We start from the raw sequence: 21,014 nt of genomic DNA, 5'->3' as shown, positions 1-21,014 counted from the left end.
ATGCTGAGCTGGGTCCAACGCAATGAACTTGCTCAACATTGAATAAAATATATTCACAAGCGCAATCCACATGGTAGAATTTTCAACTTGTTCAAGATTCGAAAAGTATATCCACAAGTTTAATCCACTTGGTGGAATTTTTAATTGATTACAGTCTTCAATATTGTTTGGTTTCTGCATTAATTCAACATTTTTTGATTGTGATCCTAATTAATTAGTTATCTAATGATATTAATTGTTTAATATATCCGTTATTTAGCATATTTTAAACCAATAATTTTTGTTTTTAGTATCATCGCAGCCCCCCTGTGTGGCCTAAAAGTTAATTTCTAAATCGGATTTAGTGATGCCATGACAAACACACATCAGGGGTTCTCTTTTTCCAAAACAGAAAACCTCTCCCTCGAATCTATTGTAGGATAGCATGTTTGGTCATGGATTGAACGTGTTTCTTCATGTAAAAATAAAATCTCCTAGTTCTGTCTTTTCCATCTAAGAGCATGGTTGGTCGAGTATCCTTCACGTCTAAAGTGAAGTTACTTGAAGTAGCTAGCTTCTACATCAATGATGTGATATTGTTGTTGAACTTGGATCTCGAATGGGAAATCAAACATATGCTAAGTGCGTGTCTAGTAACACGTTTTGGATGTGAAAAATCAAACTAATAATAAAGCTATAATATGTAAATTCTACGCCTTTTTGTACATTTGATGCGAAAATGATCACATAAGCAAATTTAAACGTGGATGCTAACATGCTCTAAGACCCACTCAACGTATTTATTGAATGGGAATCGTATTTCCAAAACATGCAAGTAGAGGCTGGGGAGCACTTTTTATCGATCGATTATTTAATTTTTAAGCAACGATTGCTAATGTGTTTTATTGTTAGAAAGTAATTTTAAGTGAATGTAAGAGTTGCTTAAGCAACTATAGTCGTTTATTGGATATGCATTTTAAGTGAAAGAGTTATATTCAACGTAAAATTTATGAGGATCTATCAACTAAAAATAAGAACAAATACTTACATGAAGCAAACATCTTGTTAGTTATCTAATTGCTGAATAGCAGACCATAGATCAATGATTTGACATTCATCTCACGACACACATCCAAACATGCCTTTGCATATATTTCACAAGCTTCATTTGTCCTTGATGATGGTTTTCCATCACTAGTTTCATTCCAACAATTTATCAAACTTTAAGAATGCAAATTCGAAAAATCACGATAAAAGAATGTTGAAATTTATGAGAAAGTAATCAAGATTCAACTCTTGTTTTTATGCTATATAATACAAGCCTATTGTTCATGACATATATATACGTGCTCATTTGAGAAGAAGAATATTGATTGCATTGTACATTAAGGTATATAAGTCTAGGAGGGACTTTGCGTAATTATAATAATTAAATAGAAAATTATAGTTTAGATCATGTTTGGAGTGATATTTTTGCATCATTGATAAGGGGGGATTTGAGAATAAGAATGCAAGTGTTCTTTAAGAGGCTCTAGAAATCATTATTAATTGTATCAAAAAGTCATATATATTTTTTATTTTAATTTATTATGTTTAAGGATATTTAAGTAATTTAAGATATATAATATTAAAAATAAAATAAACAAAAACGAAAAGTCTCTCTGCTCTCTCATCCCTAATTTCACATATTGATTAAATTCTCATTTGTTAATAGGTAAATATATTAATTTTTATAATAATTGTTTTGAAAGTCATTTTAAATTATTTCTAATTGATTGAGGGTATGTGGAAACTACAGACATCGTTTTTTTTATAATTATTTCCTTATATATAATTCCTATTACAACTTATTTGTTGTTTTGTGTTGGATTCATGTGTTTTTTGCACGATGATTGAGAGGAGTCTAAAGAAACTATTAGTGTTGAATGAATTGAAAAGTGCTTAAACATTATTTTTAGATGTCTGTGCAGGAAAGGTTACAAGGTTCTCCCCTTGAAAAATAATTGTTACTACAAGTTGATGTAGATAATTAGACCTATTAGTTTGGGATAATTTTTGTTTTTATTTTCTTTTGGTTTGGTAAAGCCATTTTCTATTCTCATGTGTTATTTTTGGATGTAACTAGAATGAATATTATATCACTCACTTTCAATAATGTAAATATGATGTTATGTATTATTTCCAAGAAATGGAGGAAAGTATATTTTGTTTCATTTACTAATCTTGTCATAAATAACAAATGACTTAATGTGAGGAGTGTTTTGCCCTTATGCAGATAACTTTGGACCTTTATGCAAACTGCTCGTATACAGGATTTAAATGGCTTGCGATAAATGAGATAATTATTCCTATTAATCTATGTGTGACTAGTTATTTACAATCAGTGATTATTCAGTTTCCATTTATACTAATTGTAAAATGTTAAGTCATTCTTCACATTAAGCCATTCATTATTTATGGCAAGACTTGTAAGCGAAACAAAATATGTTTCCCTCCATTTCTTGAAAATGGTACATAACATCTTATTTACATTATTGAAAGTGAGTGACATAACATTCCTTTTAATTATATCCAAAAGATACACATGAGAATAGAAATAAGTTTAGCCAAATCAAAAGAAAATAAAAACAAAAAAGTGTATCCCAAACTAATAGGTCTAATTATCTACATCAACCGGTAATAATAATTATTTTTTAAGAGGAGAAACTCATAATCTTTTTCCACGGATACTTAAAAATAATGTTTAAGCATTTTTCAATCCACTCAACATTAGGGGTGAGCATTAAACCGACACCCAAACCGAACCCGAAAAACCCGAAAAAAAATATTGCTTTTGGGTGGGTTCGGGCGGGTCTTATGGGTAAATCGGGTTAAAATTTTGATTTTATACGGGTTATATTGGGCGGGTTCGGTTTTGAATTTTTAAATCCGCTAAAAATCGAACCCAACCAAAAATGAGATAAGTTTAAATTTTTATTACTTTTGTATAACTAAACAACAATGGTCCAAATTTAAAAGTCTTTATTTCAAGTATAATATAGCCATCAATTTGTAACTTATTTTTTTCCTTTTTCTCATAACTTAGATATTTATTTTGTCTTCTCCTTCCTCATTCAACTTCTCAACACACTAGTCCATTTTTAGAGTTATCTTTTTGCTTCTTTCTTTGTCTTTCTTTTCCATCTTCTTATCTCCATTTTGAGTACATTTTGTGTGACTGTGATTTCTTATGGTTTTGTAATCTAAAACTTTATATTTCTTTTCCATGTAACAACTATGAATTTTGTTATCTTTTATTTTTGCTTCTTTAGTTTGTAAATGTTTCAACTACGAATCTATTTACACCATCTATTGTCACCTTCGTTCTATTTTTATACAATATTTTAAAAATATTTTTTATCGTTTTAAGCTTCATCTTCGTTAAGATAAATTGGTCTACAAAAAAATTCAAACCCGATTATACCCACCCGCTTAAATCCGAATCCGTTTTAACCCGAACCGCCTCAAATCGAAAGCTCAGTCGGTCGGATATGGGTCACATTTTTTCAAAGTCGATTTACAACGGGTTGGACATTTTTCACCCGAACCTGACCAAACCCACTCGTTGCTCACCGCTACTCAACATTAATTGTTTCTTCAGAATCTTCTTCTCTCAAATCATTCTGCAATATCACACAAATTCAACACAAAACAGTAAATAAATTGTAATAGGAACTATATATCAGGAAAAAAAAAAACAATAACAATTGATGCCTTTAATTTCCACATACCCTCAATCAATTAGAAATCATCTCAATATCATTTTCAAAACAATTATTACAAAAATTAATAAATTTACCACAGGCACAACAGTACGTGAATAGATGAGAGTTTGATCAGTACATTAGTATATGCTAATTAAATTGAGGAAATTCCGAAATTATATTCACGTCTTCTTAGATTTCACAAGATTATAAATAAATGCACTTTCTCTACTCTTGCACTAACTCTCCTTAATTTTTTTTTAAAAAACACGATACTGACACCTTAAATATTAGATATTAACCCTTAATTATCAAAATATTCACCTGGTTTCATATAAGGTAAGTTACATGCAGAGACGTTAAAAAATAAAAAGAAAATACGAACTTGAATAACAGTGTAATTTACTTAATTCATTATTGGGAGTTACTATGAATAGCAGAAGAGCTTCTTGGCATCGGAGGAGGAGGAGGACAGCGAGCGACGCTTCATGTGGGTGGTGGCAGCGACGGAGCAGGGCAGGTGGGGACAAGAGCGATTTGAGATGTTTAAAGGGATTTGAGAGGTTTAAAGGGAATAAGCGTGGAATGCTAAGACCCGTTGCATCAGCTAAGAGATAGAAACGTAAGATAGGGGGAACTATCACGCAAGTCCATAGACGCTATCCATGTCAGTCAGGCATATTCAGAAGGGTATGAACCACAATTAACAAAGGCATAATCAGAGACCAAGAAATCCTCTTCACCTAGCGAAATATATTATATAAAATGATTCTTGTATATATTATATAAAATACAGTGATCTACTTGAATAAACTACACATCAAACGTAGTAACTTAGGATATGCCATAGGGAAGAGAAAGCATAAGGATTAGCTACTTCAGTTAAAAATAAGCAAGCTTGCTACATAATCAATAAACATCAAATGCAAAATAAAAACTTCATAACGGTAATACACATGAAAGCCCCACTGAACTATTATACAAAGAATGAGGTACAAAAACATGTATGGTCAATAAAAGAAAAAGAAAAATACCCTGCTCGTACAATTTCTCCCTGGCAAGGGTTGCGTTACGCCCGTTACCTCAGAGTATTGTAGGAATCCAGTACTCTTTGCATACACGTAATAATACGTTTAATTACATAATGAGTGGAATTACACAATCAAACAAAGGAATAATACATACAACGGCTACAGAAGAAGCAAAGGCCAAAGTTGTAGCACTAGCACCCAACCAATGATTCGATCGCACCAAATTATTCTACTCAGATGATGATCAGCTTGCTCTATTGCTTTCAACATAAAACAACTAGGCCAAAACACATCCAAATATAAAAACCACTCTAAATGATATGATGCAAGGAATCCCCCATGACTCACTCCAGAAAGTGCTTTCTCCAGGCTAAGCCATACCTTATGTAGACAATTGGAACATGTCACTAGGCTTTTTTCTTCTCCATCCCTGATATTTCCATATGAACATTTTAGCATCCGAAAGATATTAACATGTATGAAAAATATGGGGCAAAAACTTTGCAGAGGTAAACTTACAAAGGCAGCGTAATACACAAAAGTCAATCCAGCCAAAACAACAAATGCAATTTGGAAGACATTGTACCTGTAATATGATAACCAACGAGTCAAACAATTGTGTTACTACCAATTATAGCTAGGCAAAGTTTACAGGCCCTCGTCTTAATTCATTGAGGATATCACTAAAAACAACCTTGATATAGGCATCATATAGGCAGGTTATGCTACTTACACCCCCCCCCCCCAACAAAAAAAAATATAAATAAAAGGAAAACAAAGAAGATCTACATTCCTTTGGACCTCGAACATGTTGCATCAATTTACTGCACATATTATCCAACAGCCTACTTAATAAATAATTTAGTTTGTCAATTTTTAGTGTATGAAGCACAATTCCTCAAGAAATTCAACTGAAAATATGGGATTTGTTTGAATTCAAAATTGGAACAATAAGTAGGCAAACCCATTGTGTGCTCTAGCTTTACAAGTTGCCAAAAAGAAGGGATCTTTTTTGCTCCACAGGAACATGGGAGGAGAAACAGAAGAAATCCAGATTAACTCACTTGTACAAATATTTAATTCCTCGAAGAGACTCCAAAGTGTGGCCAAATATTTCCTGGGCTGCAGTTGCTTGAGCATAGTAGGCAAAGGCTGTGGAGCAAAACTGGATCACACTGAAAAATTAAAATAATATAACTTTCAGCGAGGTTATACAGCATGCCATTATCATGATAAAAATAACAAGTCCCTTACACTTCTTTATATAGAACACTACTAGTTATACTGCAGAACACTTGAAATACTACACAAACAATGACTTAATTTCCCTTTCCACTTCCAAATTTAATAATTTCAAAAGGGAAAATCAAAGCCTAACATAAGAGTATGCCCATTTTAAATTTCCATTCTTGTGAGACTCTTCATATAATATGTAACCAAAGAACAAAAAGCAACATTATAAACTTTATGACACTCAGGTAGGAACTAGAAACTTTAACATCAATATACATAACATCTCATTTTGAATCTAAAGTACAGACTAAACTGACCTAATGGAACAAAGAAGAATAAGGCCCACGTTAAAGAGAAAAGAGTTCATGAGAGTTGCTCCCCACCTGCAAGATCACATTGTGAGATACTATTATCCAACGGAGAGTAAAATGATAAATTTGTCAGAACAATATAATTAGAGAGTAAAATGATAAATTTGTCAGCACAATATAATTACTTCATGGGATGTATAGTAATGAAAACTAGTCTCAGTCCAAGCATCATGGCACCAGCAATAACCGCAAGGAGAAGGTAGAAGCAGAAAAACGCAAATGCAGCAGTGCCAAGAAGACCTGATGAAAGAACAAATTAAATATATCATCTAGATTAACTGAATGAATGAACATTATATATAATATATCTATTATCTATTATTATACATAACCGAAGGAAAGAAAAATAGCCTGAGTTTTCCAACATACCCCAGACATCATCTAGCTTGATGAAAACTTCATTCAGGAAAGAAGAAAGTGGAGGATCAATTAATAGGTAGATAATAATATGAGCAACCCAAGCCACTGAAACAATCAACCTGTTACATTTTACAAAATTTAGGTAGATAAATATAACACCAGTTAAAAATAAGTAATTTTAGTAAAACTCTACAAAAGTTCAAAGCATCATCATTCATCATGCATCATACATTATAGCTTACCCTAAAACTCCCAAAACAAGTTTTGCCAGATAACCAAGAACTGTTAGTGCCCATGTTGTTTCAGCCTGTATTCAATCAAGCTTAGTCAGAGAGAAAAACAATACACATTGATTATGCCTGGAAATTTAAAAGTTGGAAATTTGATTAGACCTTTTCCCCTTGTGGATAAATCTCTTCAAGAAGCTTTACGTCTTCTTCCAATTGAAACAACTCCTACAAAATTATGCGAGATGAAAATAAATAACTAGAATCACATAAACAATGAATGCTTCAGCAACTGTATACTTTCTACCACAAACTATAACAGCATGCATCAAACTATTACCTATGAAGCCTAGATACTTAGTACGACACGGATATGGATATGGAGATACAAAGTTTTTTTTTTTTAAATTAAGGATATGATACGTTATAGATTTGTTAAAAAAAGTAGAAAAAATTATATAAATATAAAATATTGGTAAAAAAAAAAGAGAGAAATGTATCTTTGTAGAATATGTATATTAACTTTTAAAAGGTTTTTTCTGTTTAAAAATTTTAAAACTAAAAATAAAAATTTAAAATATTAATAAAACAAACATTTGGGTAAGAAAAACGTATCTAAGCCGTATCACATGTTATAAAGCCGTATCTAGCCATTGTGAGTCGTATCAGAGCCGTATCCATTATTATTTTTTTTTAAGTAAAAAAAAATAATAATTGGATACTCCTTGGATATGTATCCTAGCCGTATCGGTGTCTGATACGAATACGACACCAATACTTTTCCATTTTTGGAGTATCCGGACTTCATAGCTTATTACTACCTCCTTTCCTATTTATATGACTCAACTTAGAACAATTGTTTGTTCCTTTCTATAAGACCCAATTCATAATGATTAATGTATTTATTATTTTGAGACTAAAATACCCCTAATTAAAACGTGCTCTTAATTTGATTAAATACATTAATTATAGACTTTTTAAAATGTATGCATTCTAATTGGTTTGGAGAGTAAACAGTATTAATTATAAGAAATAAATAATATAAGACATCATTCTAATTGGTAAAGAAAGAGGTGAGTATTAGTTAAGAGAGAAAAGTAGTACAAGGGTATTTTTAGGAAAATATATATATAGAGAGAGTTAATCACCTATACACTGCTAATGTAAAGTTTTTTTACACTGGCAACCAATTATATCTTTTAATTATGCCATGTCACTGTAAACACATTTACTTTTAATAGTGACATGGCATAATTAAAAGATATAATTGGTTGTCAGTGTAAAAAAACTTTACACTGACATTGTATAAGTAATTAACTCATATATATATATATATATATATATATATATATATATATAAGTAGGACAAATTTAGTATTATCAACTATATTAATTACTTTTTTTAATTTTGGTGAATTTGGTATTTGGATCTTATGTATAGGAAAGGAGATAGTATAAGGAAAGCCAAAGCTGACACCAGTTTCCCCAAAAATACTTGAAAGAATGCAGCAAAGACAACTGATAAATAATCAATATTTGTTTACCTTCTCGACTTCCTTCACATTTTTACGAAACTTTCTACCCTTTGAACCACTTTTTTCTTCCTGACGGAGTGCCTCGGCTGCTTTCTTTAGTTCTCTTGCTTTTTTACCCAGTTCAGTGGCTTCCTACAGTAATCAACCAACCACATCATAAATATAGAATGGCATATCATGTAACCAAATACACACATAAACAACAATTTAATATATCCCATTCAGTAACAATAGATATCACCTTGATATACTGTGAGCGAGTGATAACAGCCTTTGGACGCCGAATAAATGAAAATATAAGTCCTAATGGAAGACACGCAATACCAACACCGCCAAATATCTGGATTGAATAGTGAGAAAACAATGGTTAAATGTCATGAATAGAAAAACTCAGTACTTAATGTGATTTAGTATTGAAGGCTTATATAAACACATCCATTAAGAGACTACCTTTTGTGTTCAGTATTTTTATTTTATCGTTAGGGTGATAACAAAATCTCAATTGCTAAAGAGTAAAGAGAATAGAATAATATTTACCTCTATTCCAATGTATAAGACCCTTAGAGGAATTTGTTTTGCCCATTTTTATAAGACTCTTTTCAAATTGGCGCTAGTTTTAATAATTATATTTTGAGCAAAATACCCTTTATTTACTTTCCAGTTTTTGTAGTCAATAAACAATAAATGCTATAAATTAATAAGATTAATCCGTTCTCTCTCCTGTGAGAATTGAAGATGACTAGCACAAATTTATTAATTAGGTAAAAAGTAATTAGGTGCAAAGAGTGAGATGATAAATTTCAATAATCTTAAGGGTCATTTTGGAAGAACAATACAAATTGTTAACCAATTTAATGTTACTATTTACATTACCAACTTTCTTAATTCATGTGAATTCATTTAATGTTACTATTTACATCACCCCCTTTGGTGTCCACATTATTTTGGACAATTTTGTTCCTAGATTCCCTCTCAACTTACTCTGTATTTCTCTACTATGTTTTTCAAAAATTATCCTTATAACTACAATTACCCAAAAACTGATTGCACCCTCTTATTATTACCCACTCACTTGATACAAAATGGTACAGAGTGTCTTTAGCATGCTAGTATATAGGAATGGAGGTAGCACAATATTCCAATTCATTCAGTCTCACACTTTATAGGAAAAGGTATAATGTTAGCCAAACCAACCTTAAAAACCTAGGCCACATGAAGCAGGAATTTTAAAACAGGATAATTAAATCTTTTGAAGAATAAGCTTACAGCAAAAAGCACAGATCCAACAATGGTAGCAAGTGCAACTACATATTCTGGAAAGGTAGTACGCATGGTCCATGTTTTCTCTGATGAAGGACTAGCGGAGTATGCTGAGCACTGGTTTGATGACAATAAAGCAGAATGAGCAGCAGCAAAAATATTACCTTTGAAAACAACAAAACTAGCAACAACAAAAAAAGAACCAGTACAGAAGAAGACCTGATGGACACCACTTCCAATACATGGTTCACCACTATTGTATGTCCATGTGCTAGGAAATGAAGTTGTGGATGAAGAGAGATGCCTAACAGTGAAGTCCACCTTACCAACAAGCCCTAATATATCAATCATGGAATAGAAAGCATAAACAAACAGTTTAAAGCTTTATATTAAACCACATCAGATTTAAAATATTACTCATGATTGTAGGTGGATTGTATTGTATCTTTATTGAATTAGAAATGACAGACAGAGATGACTTCCCTTCTTGAAGCAATGATTAGATTCTGCTAATTGTGAATTTAAGGATGATCATGAATTATGCAGTATTTTTTACACCTATAAATATAATTTTAAATTTAAATACTTAAATTGTTTATTTTATGTAGAAAGGCTTTAAGTATATGTTCAGTTTCCAAGTTCACCTACATCAAAAAGTGAACATTGTAAAGAAAGAAATTTTCAATAACATCTTGTCCTCTCTTCTCACCGAGTCTGACTCTTTCCTGCCTACCCAATACCCATCCTGTATTATGAACCACATTGCCTTACACAATTTCACTCGCATAAACTTTGAAACAGCTCCTGCTTGCAATACATTATCAATCTACTATTCCTACAAATACTAACCCCCTAATCTCAGTTCTCCTTGCTCAAAATCCTACCCCTTGTTGCTATCAATAATCCACTACAAACCCCTCCTTTTTTAACCCATCATCACTTAGGCATTACTTATTACTTATAAAGGACAAAACATTGCCAAGCTGCTTCCCTAGTCCACTTAAAAAACCCTGCAAATAAATAATGCAGAATAATTTTCGCTCTCTCTCCATTTCTATTCACCATCCATATCATTAACCAAACAAAAAACCACATCTTTTCACGTTAAGTGGATGTTCTACAAAAAAAGGCCTTCAAACAAATCCAATCCATTATCCAATCATGCAATACAGACAACACGGCAAGTTCCCGAATACCCATAATCCAGTCAGTCCAACACACCTCCCTGCCGACATCAAGGAAGAACCACAGCACCAAACACAATTTCATTTACAAAACCTCTAAAACCTCCATATTACCATTGCTACAAAGAGCAACCTAAACCCCCAGCACATGTGATAAACCCCACTCTTTCTCTAGTTCTAATTATCGCCCCCACATACCCTAATCACCTGAAACCTACCTTTCTTTTTAATTTTAAGAAACCGCACAACCAAAACACCCATTCCCATAATCCCTATTCCTCGACAACACTCTCATCTCAATCCAACCTCAAGCGCACACAGAGCAAGTAAAAAGCCACATAACATAACATAACATAACACGAACTCCAAACTAAATAAACAAGAGCATTGCATTATTCACGAATTCATCCATACCATATAAAATGCCCAAAACGAGGGCGCACACTATCGCCGTGGTCACCATCCACAACAACGCACTCTTAACCCTCTTCCCCACAGTCCTGCACAAAAAAAAACACACACACAACATTTCATTGAAACGAGGTTGCGAACATGAAACCAACGAAACAAGCAAAGGAAGAACGACGTACTTGTCCAGATCACCCTCGTAGTAGAACATGGCGAAGGGGATGACAAAGAAGACGAGAACCGCGTCGAGGATATAAACGGCGAGCCAGAGGTCCTTCATGGGGAGCGTGAAGTTGCACGCGCCGTTGTAGATCGCGTGGCGGCACGCTTGGCGATTCGCGACGTCAGCGGGGAGCATGAGGATGGAGATTGCGGCGACGGAGAGGCCGAAAACGACGACGAATTTGGGGAAGTAGGCCTGGTTGGCGTCGTCGGGGTGCTGGTAGTTGACGAGGAGGTAAACATTGACGAGGAAGACGATGACGCAGACCACCACCGCCACGATGACGAGGGCGAGGTTGAAATCGCCCATGTTCGCTCCGATGAGATCAGAGGAATGCGAATTTGGTAGGGTTAGGGTTTGTGGGGATCTGGTTTAGAGCGAGAAGGGGGTTTGGGTCCGGTGGTGGTTACGGTGGTGGTTTTGATGTGAGGGGTGGAGTTACTGTTATGCCCTCGTGACCGTTGGAGAGGAGCGAGGGGTGTAGGGGAAATGGTTTTGGGTATAGGAGTAATTTTCGATTGGGGCTTCGCTGGTGCGAGGGTGATTCAAACCAGGCTGTCTTCTGAATCATCAAAGGAAGGGTTGGTGGTGGTGGAGTTCGGTAACGGGCTCGTTCGGCCCAGTTTCTTCTAATTGGGCTGCTTTATTTGGGCCGGTTTATCGGGCGTTCAGAAAAATGGCCTATATCATCTCCCGATTACTTCAGAAATTAGTTTTTTTATATAAATATTTTTTGAAAACTAATTTTTGGAAAGAAAAAAAAAATTAAGGTGAAAAAAGTGATACATTTAATATTTTTCTTAATTTTTGTTTTTAGAAATTCTTAAACTGTAGTTATGTGCGATGGAAGGAGTGATAAATAATTTTACGTAACCTGTAGAGGATTTTATTTTACATTTATGTCAGTGGGAATATTAGTCAAATATTTAAAATATAACCATTTAAATATCAAGTTATGGAGAATGGTCCACTGGCCAAAAAAACATATATTTATTCGCATTTTTCCCCCATAGTTTTCTACATTTAGTCCTTAACTCTCAGAAAATAATTCATTTTAATTATTTTTCATCACGTTTTTCATTAACATTAAGAAGTATAATAAATATTTTTTTTTATAAAGTTAGGAATTAAATAAAATTTTAAAAAAATCAAGGATTAAAATGAGAAATAATAACAAAGCGAAAAACATAATTTCACGCTATAATATTTGAGTCACGTGTCACTTAATCTTAGTTTAAGAAAAAATAGTTTCAATTCCTAAGATTTTCAATGACTGCAGTATAACCCCCTCTATTAATTTTTCCATTAAAACTTAATAGACATGAGAAAGAATTGCAAGTTATCATGTCAAGTGATTAACATGCGACTAATTTGTTTTTAAAATTATCATGAGAAAGAATTGCAAGTTATCGATCTAAAATTTGAGTAATGTATAACTTAATTTCTAGCCGCTAAAATATATTTATCTTCGTCATTTTATCTAGACATAATAATTAAATTCGCACTCATAGATATCTCGTTTGACTTCAACATGATTTTGACAACAAAAAAAAAAAATCCGTTTTAATCATATATGAGTTTGAGTATAAGTTTTGTTCAACTTGAAAAATCAAGTTTGGGTGTGAATTCAGTCAGGAATATAACTCCGTGTATTTGCTCCTATACCCGTCCCGTTGTATTTTTTACATTTTTTTACGGCAGAGAAAAAAAAATAGATATGAATATATATATGTATATATATATATATATATATATATATTAAAAGTTAATTTTTTAATTTGTATAAATATTAAAAACACAAATAAATTATTTTAATAATTAAATAATTTAAATTACGGCAATAATTAAGTATGCATTTAATTAAAAGTTAATTTATTTCTTAAATTTTGTATTTATAAGTTGATTCTTATTTATTATTTCTTATATATTATTATATTATAATATAGATGTTAACTTCTAATTTGATTTTTAAAAAATATATAAATAAATTAAAATTCTAAAAAAATTGTGTTGAGTCTTCATGAGTTCACTCAAATTCAACAAAATCTAATAAAAATGGAGATAAATTTTTAAAACATAAAATCATCTTTTTTAAAATTTGAAATCCAAACTCGGCCAGCAAGGACAAAGGAGGGGAAAATTCATCTTTGACCTATCCCTTGGCATCCCTTATTTCATCCATGATATTTTGAGTGTGTAGGATAGTTTAGCTTGTAATGTATAATTATTTTTGCAACAAATATGCCTTAGCTTAGAGTCTATAGAGATAGGAGATCTCCTGTGAATGTAAGTGTTATCAAAATGTTTGTTTTTGTCCAATCTTTTTTTAACAATAAAAAAAGTGTAAAGGTGAAAATATTTTCATTCTTTATCAAGTTGACTCAATTTAATTTACAAATAGACATATGTTTATCATTAAACTTCAAATAAGTTTCTCATTTTGGAAGGAACTTTCTCACTTGTAAGATTCTAGGTCGAATAAAAACAATATTAATACTTAATATAGGTTAAAAAAGTGTAAATGTATATTTAATTTCAAGTTTAGCCATTTGAAATTAAGTTGAAATGTCGATTAACATGATTTAAGTAAATATTTACACATTTAGTCTTATATTAAAATCATAATAATGAATCTTACAAGTTCCTTTATTTTTAGTTAACATCTAAAATTGAATTTGAATTATCTCATATTTTATATTTTTTATATGAATTTGTAATAAAAATTGTAATAACTCACCTTAATCCCTATATTGTATGACATAGTTAACAACAAAAAACATCTAACTTAAGATTATTGACTTATAGATACTAGAGTATGTACTATATCACAAAGATATAAAGATGAAATAACTAAATAAGTATATGTAATATACATACAATAATTCAGTAAATGTAAATATACAACTAGGTTGTCGGTCAAGCAATTACATATGTCTATACAGATCTACCACTACTAGGTAGTCATTAGAAGACATCCAGCTCCAACAGCATTGTATGGCCTCCATTATAATGACTTTAGACTCATCCTTGCCTAACCATCATACTACATATGATCATCATAGTTTAAATCACATGGAAACATACAAGGGTAAGCTAAAGAGTAAAAGGAACAATATATGCTTAATACAAAACATCAAACTACTTCAATTACATCATCACATCATCATTTCATCTACAACATGAACAACACAAGGCATCACAATATACAACACATATTAGTGCAACAACTTAGCTTACAACAACATACATCAACTCAACATCACAACATCCTCAACATAGGTTAATCATCACAATAACACAGTAATTTCAACATAGCAACTACATGTGACGTCAGGCCTTTCAACTAGGAGATCTCCTACAATACAGGGTGAACAATTTAAGTGGCTTAATCCTAGCAAACTGACAACACAAGATAATCTTTTTAGACTTGCTAGATCACTAGCAAATTGGATATAAATCCAAAACAAAATAGCTCGATTTCTCATATTTCGTCACTTAAACAAGGAAGTTTAGTACTAGTGTAAAGGTAAAACAATTGGGTACAAGCCTACCATGGCATTAGCTAACTTAACCAAGCTTCCTATAAGATTAGTCCACTGACTACCCTCCAAATACTTGGTTAGGAATTAAGTTTTCGACTACGTACTTTACTCGATTGGTCACTTGTAATCAGTATATCTTCTTTAAGGGTCAACTTCCCAAGAAGGGTTTTCAAAAAATTGGTATCTCGGAGCACCACAACATAATATTCACACAATGAGATATGCAACTTACGAAAACCTTCCCTCTTGTCTTGAGTGGTCTACACAATTCAACAACACAACAACTTTTTATATATTCAACACAACAACGAAATAAACATACAACTTTATATCTAACAACTAAATCATCACTACTTATATTCAACTTTTTCATCATCATATATTCAACACAACTACATAGTCAACGAATAACTCTACAACTTTCAACACAACACACAACTTTCACCTCATTTCTACTTCTCAACTAACAACCCACTACACAATCGTCACATACTATTTCATCTCTGCAACTCATTCATCATTTAACAACTAAAATAATAAGTATTCAAGCAAGTAGCTCTCTGCTTTGTCCATGTCCGACCTACACAACCTACGCTTAGTGTGGCTAAGGTAGAGGTCCTTAAGACCTCACGCCTATCGTTGCAAACTACCACACCCAGCCCCATCTTAGGTAGAGAGTCTCGACTTGACTTTTGTTTAGCATCACCACATTGGCACCCAATGAAATTCAGACAGAGAGCTCTAGCTTGGCCACGTTGGGCGCCACTTACCTTTGGGCCCAACATCACCAAGTCAGAGAGCTCTCAAGGGTTCCGAGCCTGATGCCATTCAAACAATGCTTGATGCCTAGTCAACCCAAGTGAGTCTCTTTCCTCACACCCAACACCACCAATCTTGTGCCTAGCATGAATGAGACAAAGGGCCTCAAGTTAGAACAATGTTTGGTGCTATGAATGCACACTCAACACAACATCAGAATTCTGCATGTGCAGAACTCGATTTTGAGTCACAACATAAAATCTAACAAGGTTCCAACATATGCAACACAAAACAACAAGTATATACATCACAATCAACTCAAAAATATACTCAAATTCAACATTTAAACAAGATTTTGCAAAGAATTAATGACTATTGCCAACAACTCAAAAACCCTATTTCTAACATGCTTCCCACTTCAAATTCATTAACACACCCACACACAAATGAGATTCTAGACTATATATAACTTAGAAATTACCAACCCTCAATTCATCCAGCATACACTAATTTTTAGCTTCCCTTACCTCGAGTAGCACAAAGCCAAGGTAGAAGAAGGAGAAGAGAAATGTCACACTCCGAACAATCGCAGGATTGATTCAAGGTTCCTAATAACTTGAATTACAAATAACATAACTTAAATAAGGATCAGAGAAAGAATAGAAAAATAATGAGAGAAAAGAGAGCCCAGGAACAAAAGTCCCTTTCTTTATAACTCTTTCTCTAGATTTTTGAAGGAAATAAGTTTATAAAACAATATTCAAAACATAAACTTTATAAACTCTTCCTTTTATATCAAATTGGATCTCTGCCCACAGAAACCCTTTCTCAACATGATGGACCATGGGCCAAAGGCCCAATCACTAGAGCTATGACTAGAAGCATACAAGAAGAATTGGAAAACTTGAAGACCAGTGGGCTTTCTAAGCCTAAGGTACTCTTCATTTGGACTACTCTATCATGAAGAGAAGGCATAATTCTAATTGTATATAACTTGTACATAGTTTCCTTGTATAGGCTTATTTTTGCCTTTGTATTTGTGAGGCACTTTATTGATCATTGTATATTGTTTATAGGGTAGGTTACTTGGAGACTTTGACTCCATTGAACCTAATTTTGAAGTACACTTTTTTTATTTATTTTTTTCAGTAGTAGAAGTGGGGTGACATTTAGCAATGCTTGAGGGTGTGACTAGTAATTAGGCCAAAATTGGGCCTAGGCAAAATTTTACATATTGGACTCATTTTACTCCTAATTTTTCATAGATTTGATTTAGCTAGGTCTCATCATTTTTGGATGAACCTAACTAAACCAAATCAAACATTTTTGAAATAACCAAAGTGAGCAAAATGGACCAAGGCCGCCTAGCTTGCCTAATTTCCTTTCCTTGGCCAAATTTCTCTTCTCCTTTCAAGGCTTTGAGAAGTTTGTGCTACAAGCTTCTCCTTAGCTTGCTTCCCAAGCAAGCTAAGTGAGAAGCTTGCTCCACAAGCCTCTTAACTAGCTTGGACGGTCAAGCAACCCAACCATGGTTCCTAGTGAATCATGGTTAATGTTAGCTTGCTCCCTAAGCTACCTACTTCTATAAAATCCTAAATCCTTCCATTGTAATCACTTTTGAACATTTATGAGATTGATTTTCAGAAATTCTCTCTCAACTCAAGAGTCCAAACTGTGGAGAATTCTCCTTCTCCTAAGAACTTCACAAAGGAACTTCTCCTTTGTGCTTGGTTCCTCAAGTTTCTCTCCTTCTAAAGAAACTGAACCTCTTTAGGTTGCATCTTCAAGCTTTTGAAGCTTGAATCTCCTTCAATCCTCCATTGACGTGAAGAACCTCAAGAGAAGAAGGGACTTGGTCGGTTCAACTTGAAGAAACATCAATCATCTTCAAGAGGTTCCATCACAACATCAATGAAACTCCTAAGAGATCCTCAAGCCTTAGAGTCTCTCAATAATTCAACTCAACAATATAAAATGACTAGGAATAATATAACACTATCATAACTTACAATATTACAAAAATGGGATAGGCAAGCTATAATTTCTCTGAAAATCATCAAATACATATCTTATCTTAATTATAATTTAAATTTAATATATATATATATACACCAAATTCATAATTAATTTCACATTGAAGCAACTTTAAGTAATTTATGCATTGAATAAAAAAATATACCATATTTTATTAATGACTTATTTTTAAAATAAAAATAATGAAACATAAATTACTTCATTTTAAAATCAATTACAATTTATAAAATTAATTTAATTTAAAATCAATTTTACAAAATTCACTAAACAAAACAAAAGAACCAAGTTGTAAATAAATATTTAGTTGTAAAGTAGCTCAAGGTACGTACTACTATCATTTTTATTTTATTTATTGTTGCTTTATTGTAAATTTGGCTTCTTGTGTCACATGCAAAATTATAAGGCTTGGTGGAACCCCCCTACTGGGATGTTGGTGCCTCATTTAGATTCTCAAGAGATACGTTATCTATAAACAATCAACCATTGGCTCTTGCTGCCACGTTGCTATTTTCATTGAACCCGTGCATTTCATATTTACTTTGCATTGTTATCCACGGAAGAAGAAAATATTGCGTACACAAATGTTATAGAATTAGATTACTTTTATAAGTTAATTTGTAGTTTTATAAAAATAAATTTGTGTATCAAATAAACTTATTTTCCTCAAACTAATGTATAAATTAGTTAAAATAGTTTATAAGCCGATATTGTATGGGTCAATTTGAATATTGTTATAATTCAAATCACAATTTGATCATAATTTACATAATTAAATCATGGCATAAGAAGTCACTACTTTTATGAAACTACATTGTAGTGGTCGTACAAATAGGTTCGTACATTTTGTTTGTGGGGCACGTGTGCCGACATATAAACAAACAACAGCAAAATTTGACTTGCTTACTTCCAACTACAGTACGGAATTCTTTCGTATTTGAATTTTAATGGTACGGACAACTATGTGCAAGCTATAGATAGAACACAACCATTGTGTTGTGTGGAATTAATGTAGAAAAATGCGAAACTAATTAAACCGTGTACTCTTTGCTTGATTTTTGTAACATAAAATTTCAAGGGTTGAATTCTGTTTTGCTTAGCTCGGAAAATGAAAGAGAAGAGAAGAGAAGAGAAAAGGGAAAAATATGCATTGTTCTGTTTGTTTTCTGTAGAGGACTCACAATTAAAGTCGACAAAGGGATAGAAATAAACCATTTTTTTTAATATTAACCCACAAAGAAACAAATGTGAAAGTATCATTATCCATATCACATTTGGTAATGGTGTTCAACGTTTAAACTTAACCTTGTCACTCCACCGTTGATTACTTGATAGTGACCAAAATTTATTTTCTTCACGTCTTCTCCACTTGGAGAGAGTAAGTGACAAGCTCCGAATTTTTAGTATCGCATAATAAATACAAAGCATTTGAAAATAAGAATAGGGTTAGCTTTAAGACGACAAAAAATGCCAAACCCACCATTAACATGTGACCATTTTCACCCTACCTTCTTGTCGTGCACTTAAAAGAAAAGGGTTGAACACTTTATCAACAAAACCGTGTTAAATTTCGAGCACGGATCATTTGGGTTTGGCTAATGATTTTGTGTTCTTTTGGGTTTTCTTCCTTTATAATTTTCATACAAACAGAATAATTTTACTTTTAATATTGAAACTTTGGCCATTACTTAAACCTTTTTCTATTTCACCCATGTATTCTTTTCTGAAGATAAGTTTGATTGAAAACACAATCAAAAACTAAATATAAGTATTTCTTTTGATAATAATACGAATATTAATTCGTTATGTTGTAAGAAACTAGTCTCTTCTAGATTCACCTCCATTAGTGAACATAACAAAGAAGCGCCATTCATTGAGGGGAGCTAAAATTATGGAGAGTACTGACAACCCCTCCCAAAAGTTCTGTTATTGGTGGAGTGCAAAAATTATTGAACCTTTATAATATAGTATTTAACTTTATGGTTGGATTGTATTTATAAGAGAAATGATAGTTGTGCATATTCAAAATAATTCAAATAAGCTAAATGATAATAGCTTGTTTTTGTTTTCCAAGTTTGGTAGGAAATTTTGTAGATTTACTTATTTCATAATTATTTTTATATTTTATTAATAAGACTTCTCTATCACAACATATGTGACATATATACGAGATAGTTGAAAATTTATAAATAAAAATGAAGTTATCATCATTACTTTGAGCATTAATTTTCAACTTCATCATGATTGAAATAATACATTAATCACCGGCCATGTCAATTTTCATGGCAAGCAATGATCTATTGTGTCAACTTCAAGGTCACATTATATATGAACCAACTACCAAGTTAAAGTTTAAAGTTACGATTTAAATTAGTTCATATGACCGATCGAGATTTAAAACAAAATAAATCACACATCAATTTAAAAAAAAAAAAAAAAAAAAAAAAAAAAAAAGCTAAGCGCATGTTTGACTTCATGTTCATGATTTACGTTTAAATAAAAATTACATCAAAATTGATAAAACTTAATACTCAAAGTTTTAATGGAGTGAAGCATGTGAGTAGGGATGGCAACAGAGTGGGTCAGGTATGGGTTTCATAATACTCATCCTCGTCCCCGCGAGTTAAACTCATCTCCGTCTCCGTACCTGTACCTGTTGGGTATGTGATTTTCATCTTCATCCCCTTTCCCATTGGGTATCAAGTATATTCATACTCGTACCCGTCAATTTTTTTATTTTTTATTTTTTTATAAAAAAATATGATATTTTTAAATTATTTTTTTATTATATTATAATTATAATTAAGTTATTTCTCTATCTCATATTATAATAAATAATCACACATAAAAAAATATTAAATTTTTTTAATATAATTAAATTGAAAGTGGGTATTAAATTAAAAATGGGAAAGGGGACGGGTACGTGTACGGCTACGGGGTGGGTAAGTACATACTTGTACCCATACCCGTACCCGGTCAAACCGAGTATTCCCTGTCAAAGTCGGGACGGGTTCGAGTATTACCCGCATATACGAGTATATTTGTCATCCCTACATGTGAGGAGGTTTTCCAACAGTTCAAAGCATTTTTTTTGCCACTCCTCCCATCTGAGCAAACTAGATAGGGAG

General features: G+C 32.4%; 1 protein-coding gene across 1 annotated transcript; it reads right to left on the bottom strand.

Moving 5' to 3' along the window:
- Window positions 1–4,673: 4,673 nt before the first annotated feature.
- On the bottom strand, window positions 4,674–12,108 carry LOC109802959 (LIMR family protein At5g01460). The gene is made up of 14 exons (XM_020364393.3): window positions 11,514–12,108; window positions 11,338–11,423; window positions 9,959–10,074; window positions 9,746–9,856; window positions 8,721–8,819; window positions 8,489–8,611; window positions 7,110–7,172; window positions 6,960–7,024; window positions 6,727–6,836; window positions 6,483–6,597; window positions 6,304–6,369; window positions 5,818–5,928; window positions 5,273–5,339; window positions 4,674–5,183 (listed from the first exon to the last, which is right to left on the bottom strand). The coding sequence occupies exons 1-14, from the start codon at window positions 11,861–11,863 to the stop codon at window positions 5,136–5,138; spliced, it is 1,530 nt and encodes a 509-aa protein (XP_020219982.2). The 5' UTR covers window positions 11,864–12,108; the 3' UTR covers window positions 4,674–5,135.
- Between the last annotated feature and the right edge of the window lie 8,906 nt (window positions 12,109–21,014).

This window comes from Cajanus cajan, chromosome 4 (assembly GCF_000230855.2).
Source record: "Cajanus cajan strain Asha chromosome 4, NIPB_CcT2T_4, whole genome shotgun sequence".
Taxonomy (NCBI): Eukaryota; Viridiplantae; Streptophyta; class Magnoliopsida; order Fabales; family Fabaceae; genus Cajanus; species Cajanus cajan.
This window is presented reverse-complemented; position numbering and strand designations above follow the sequence as displayed.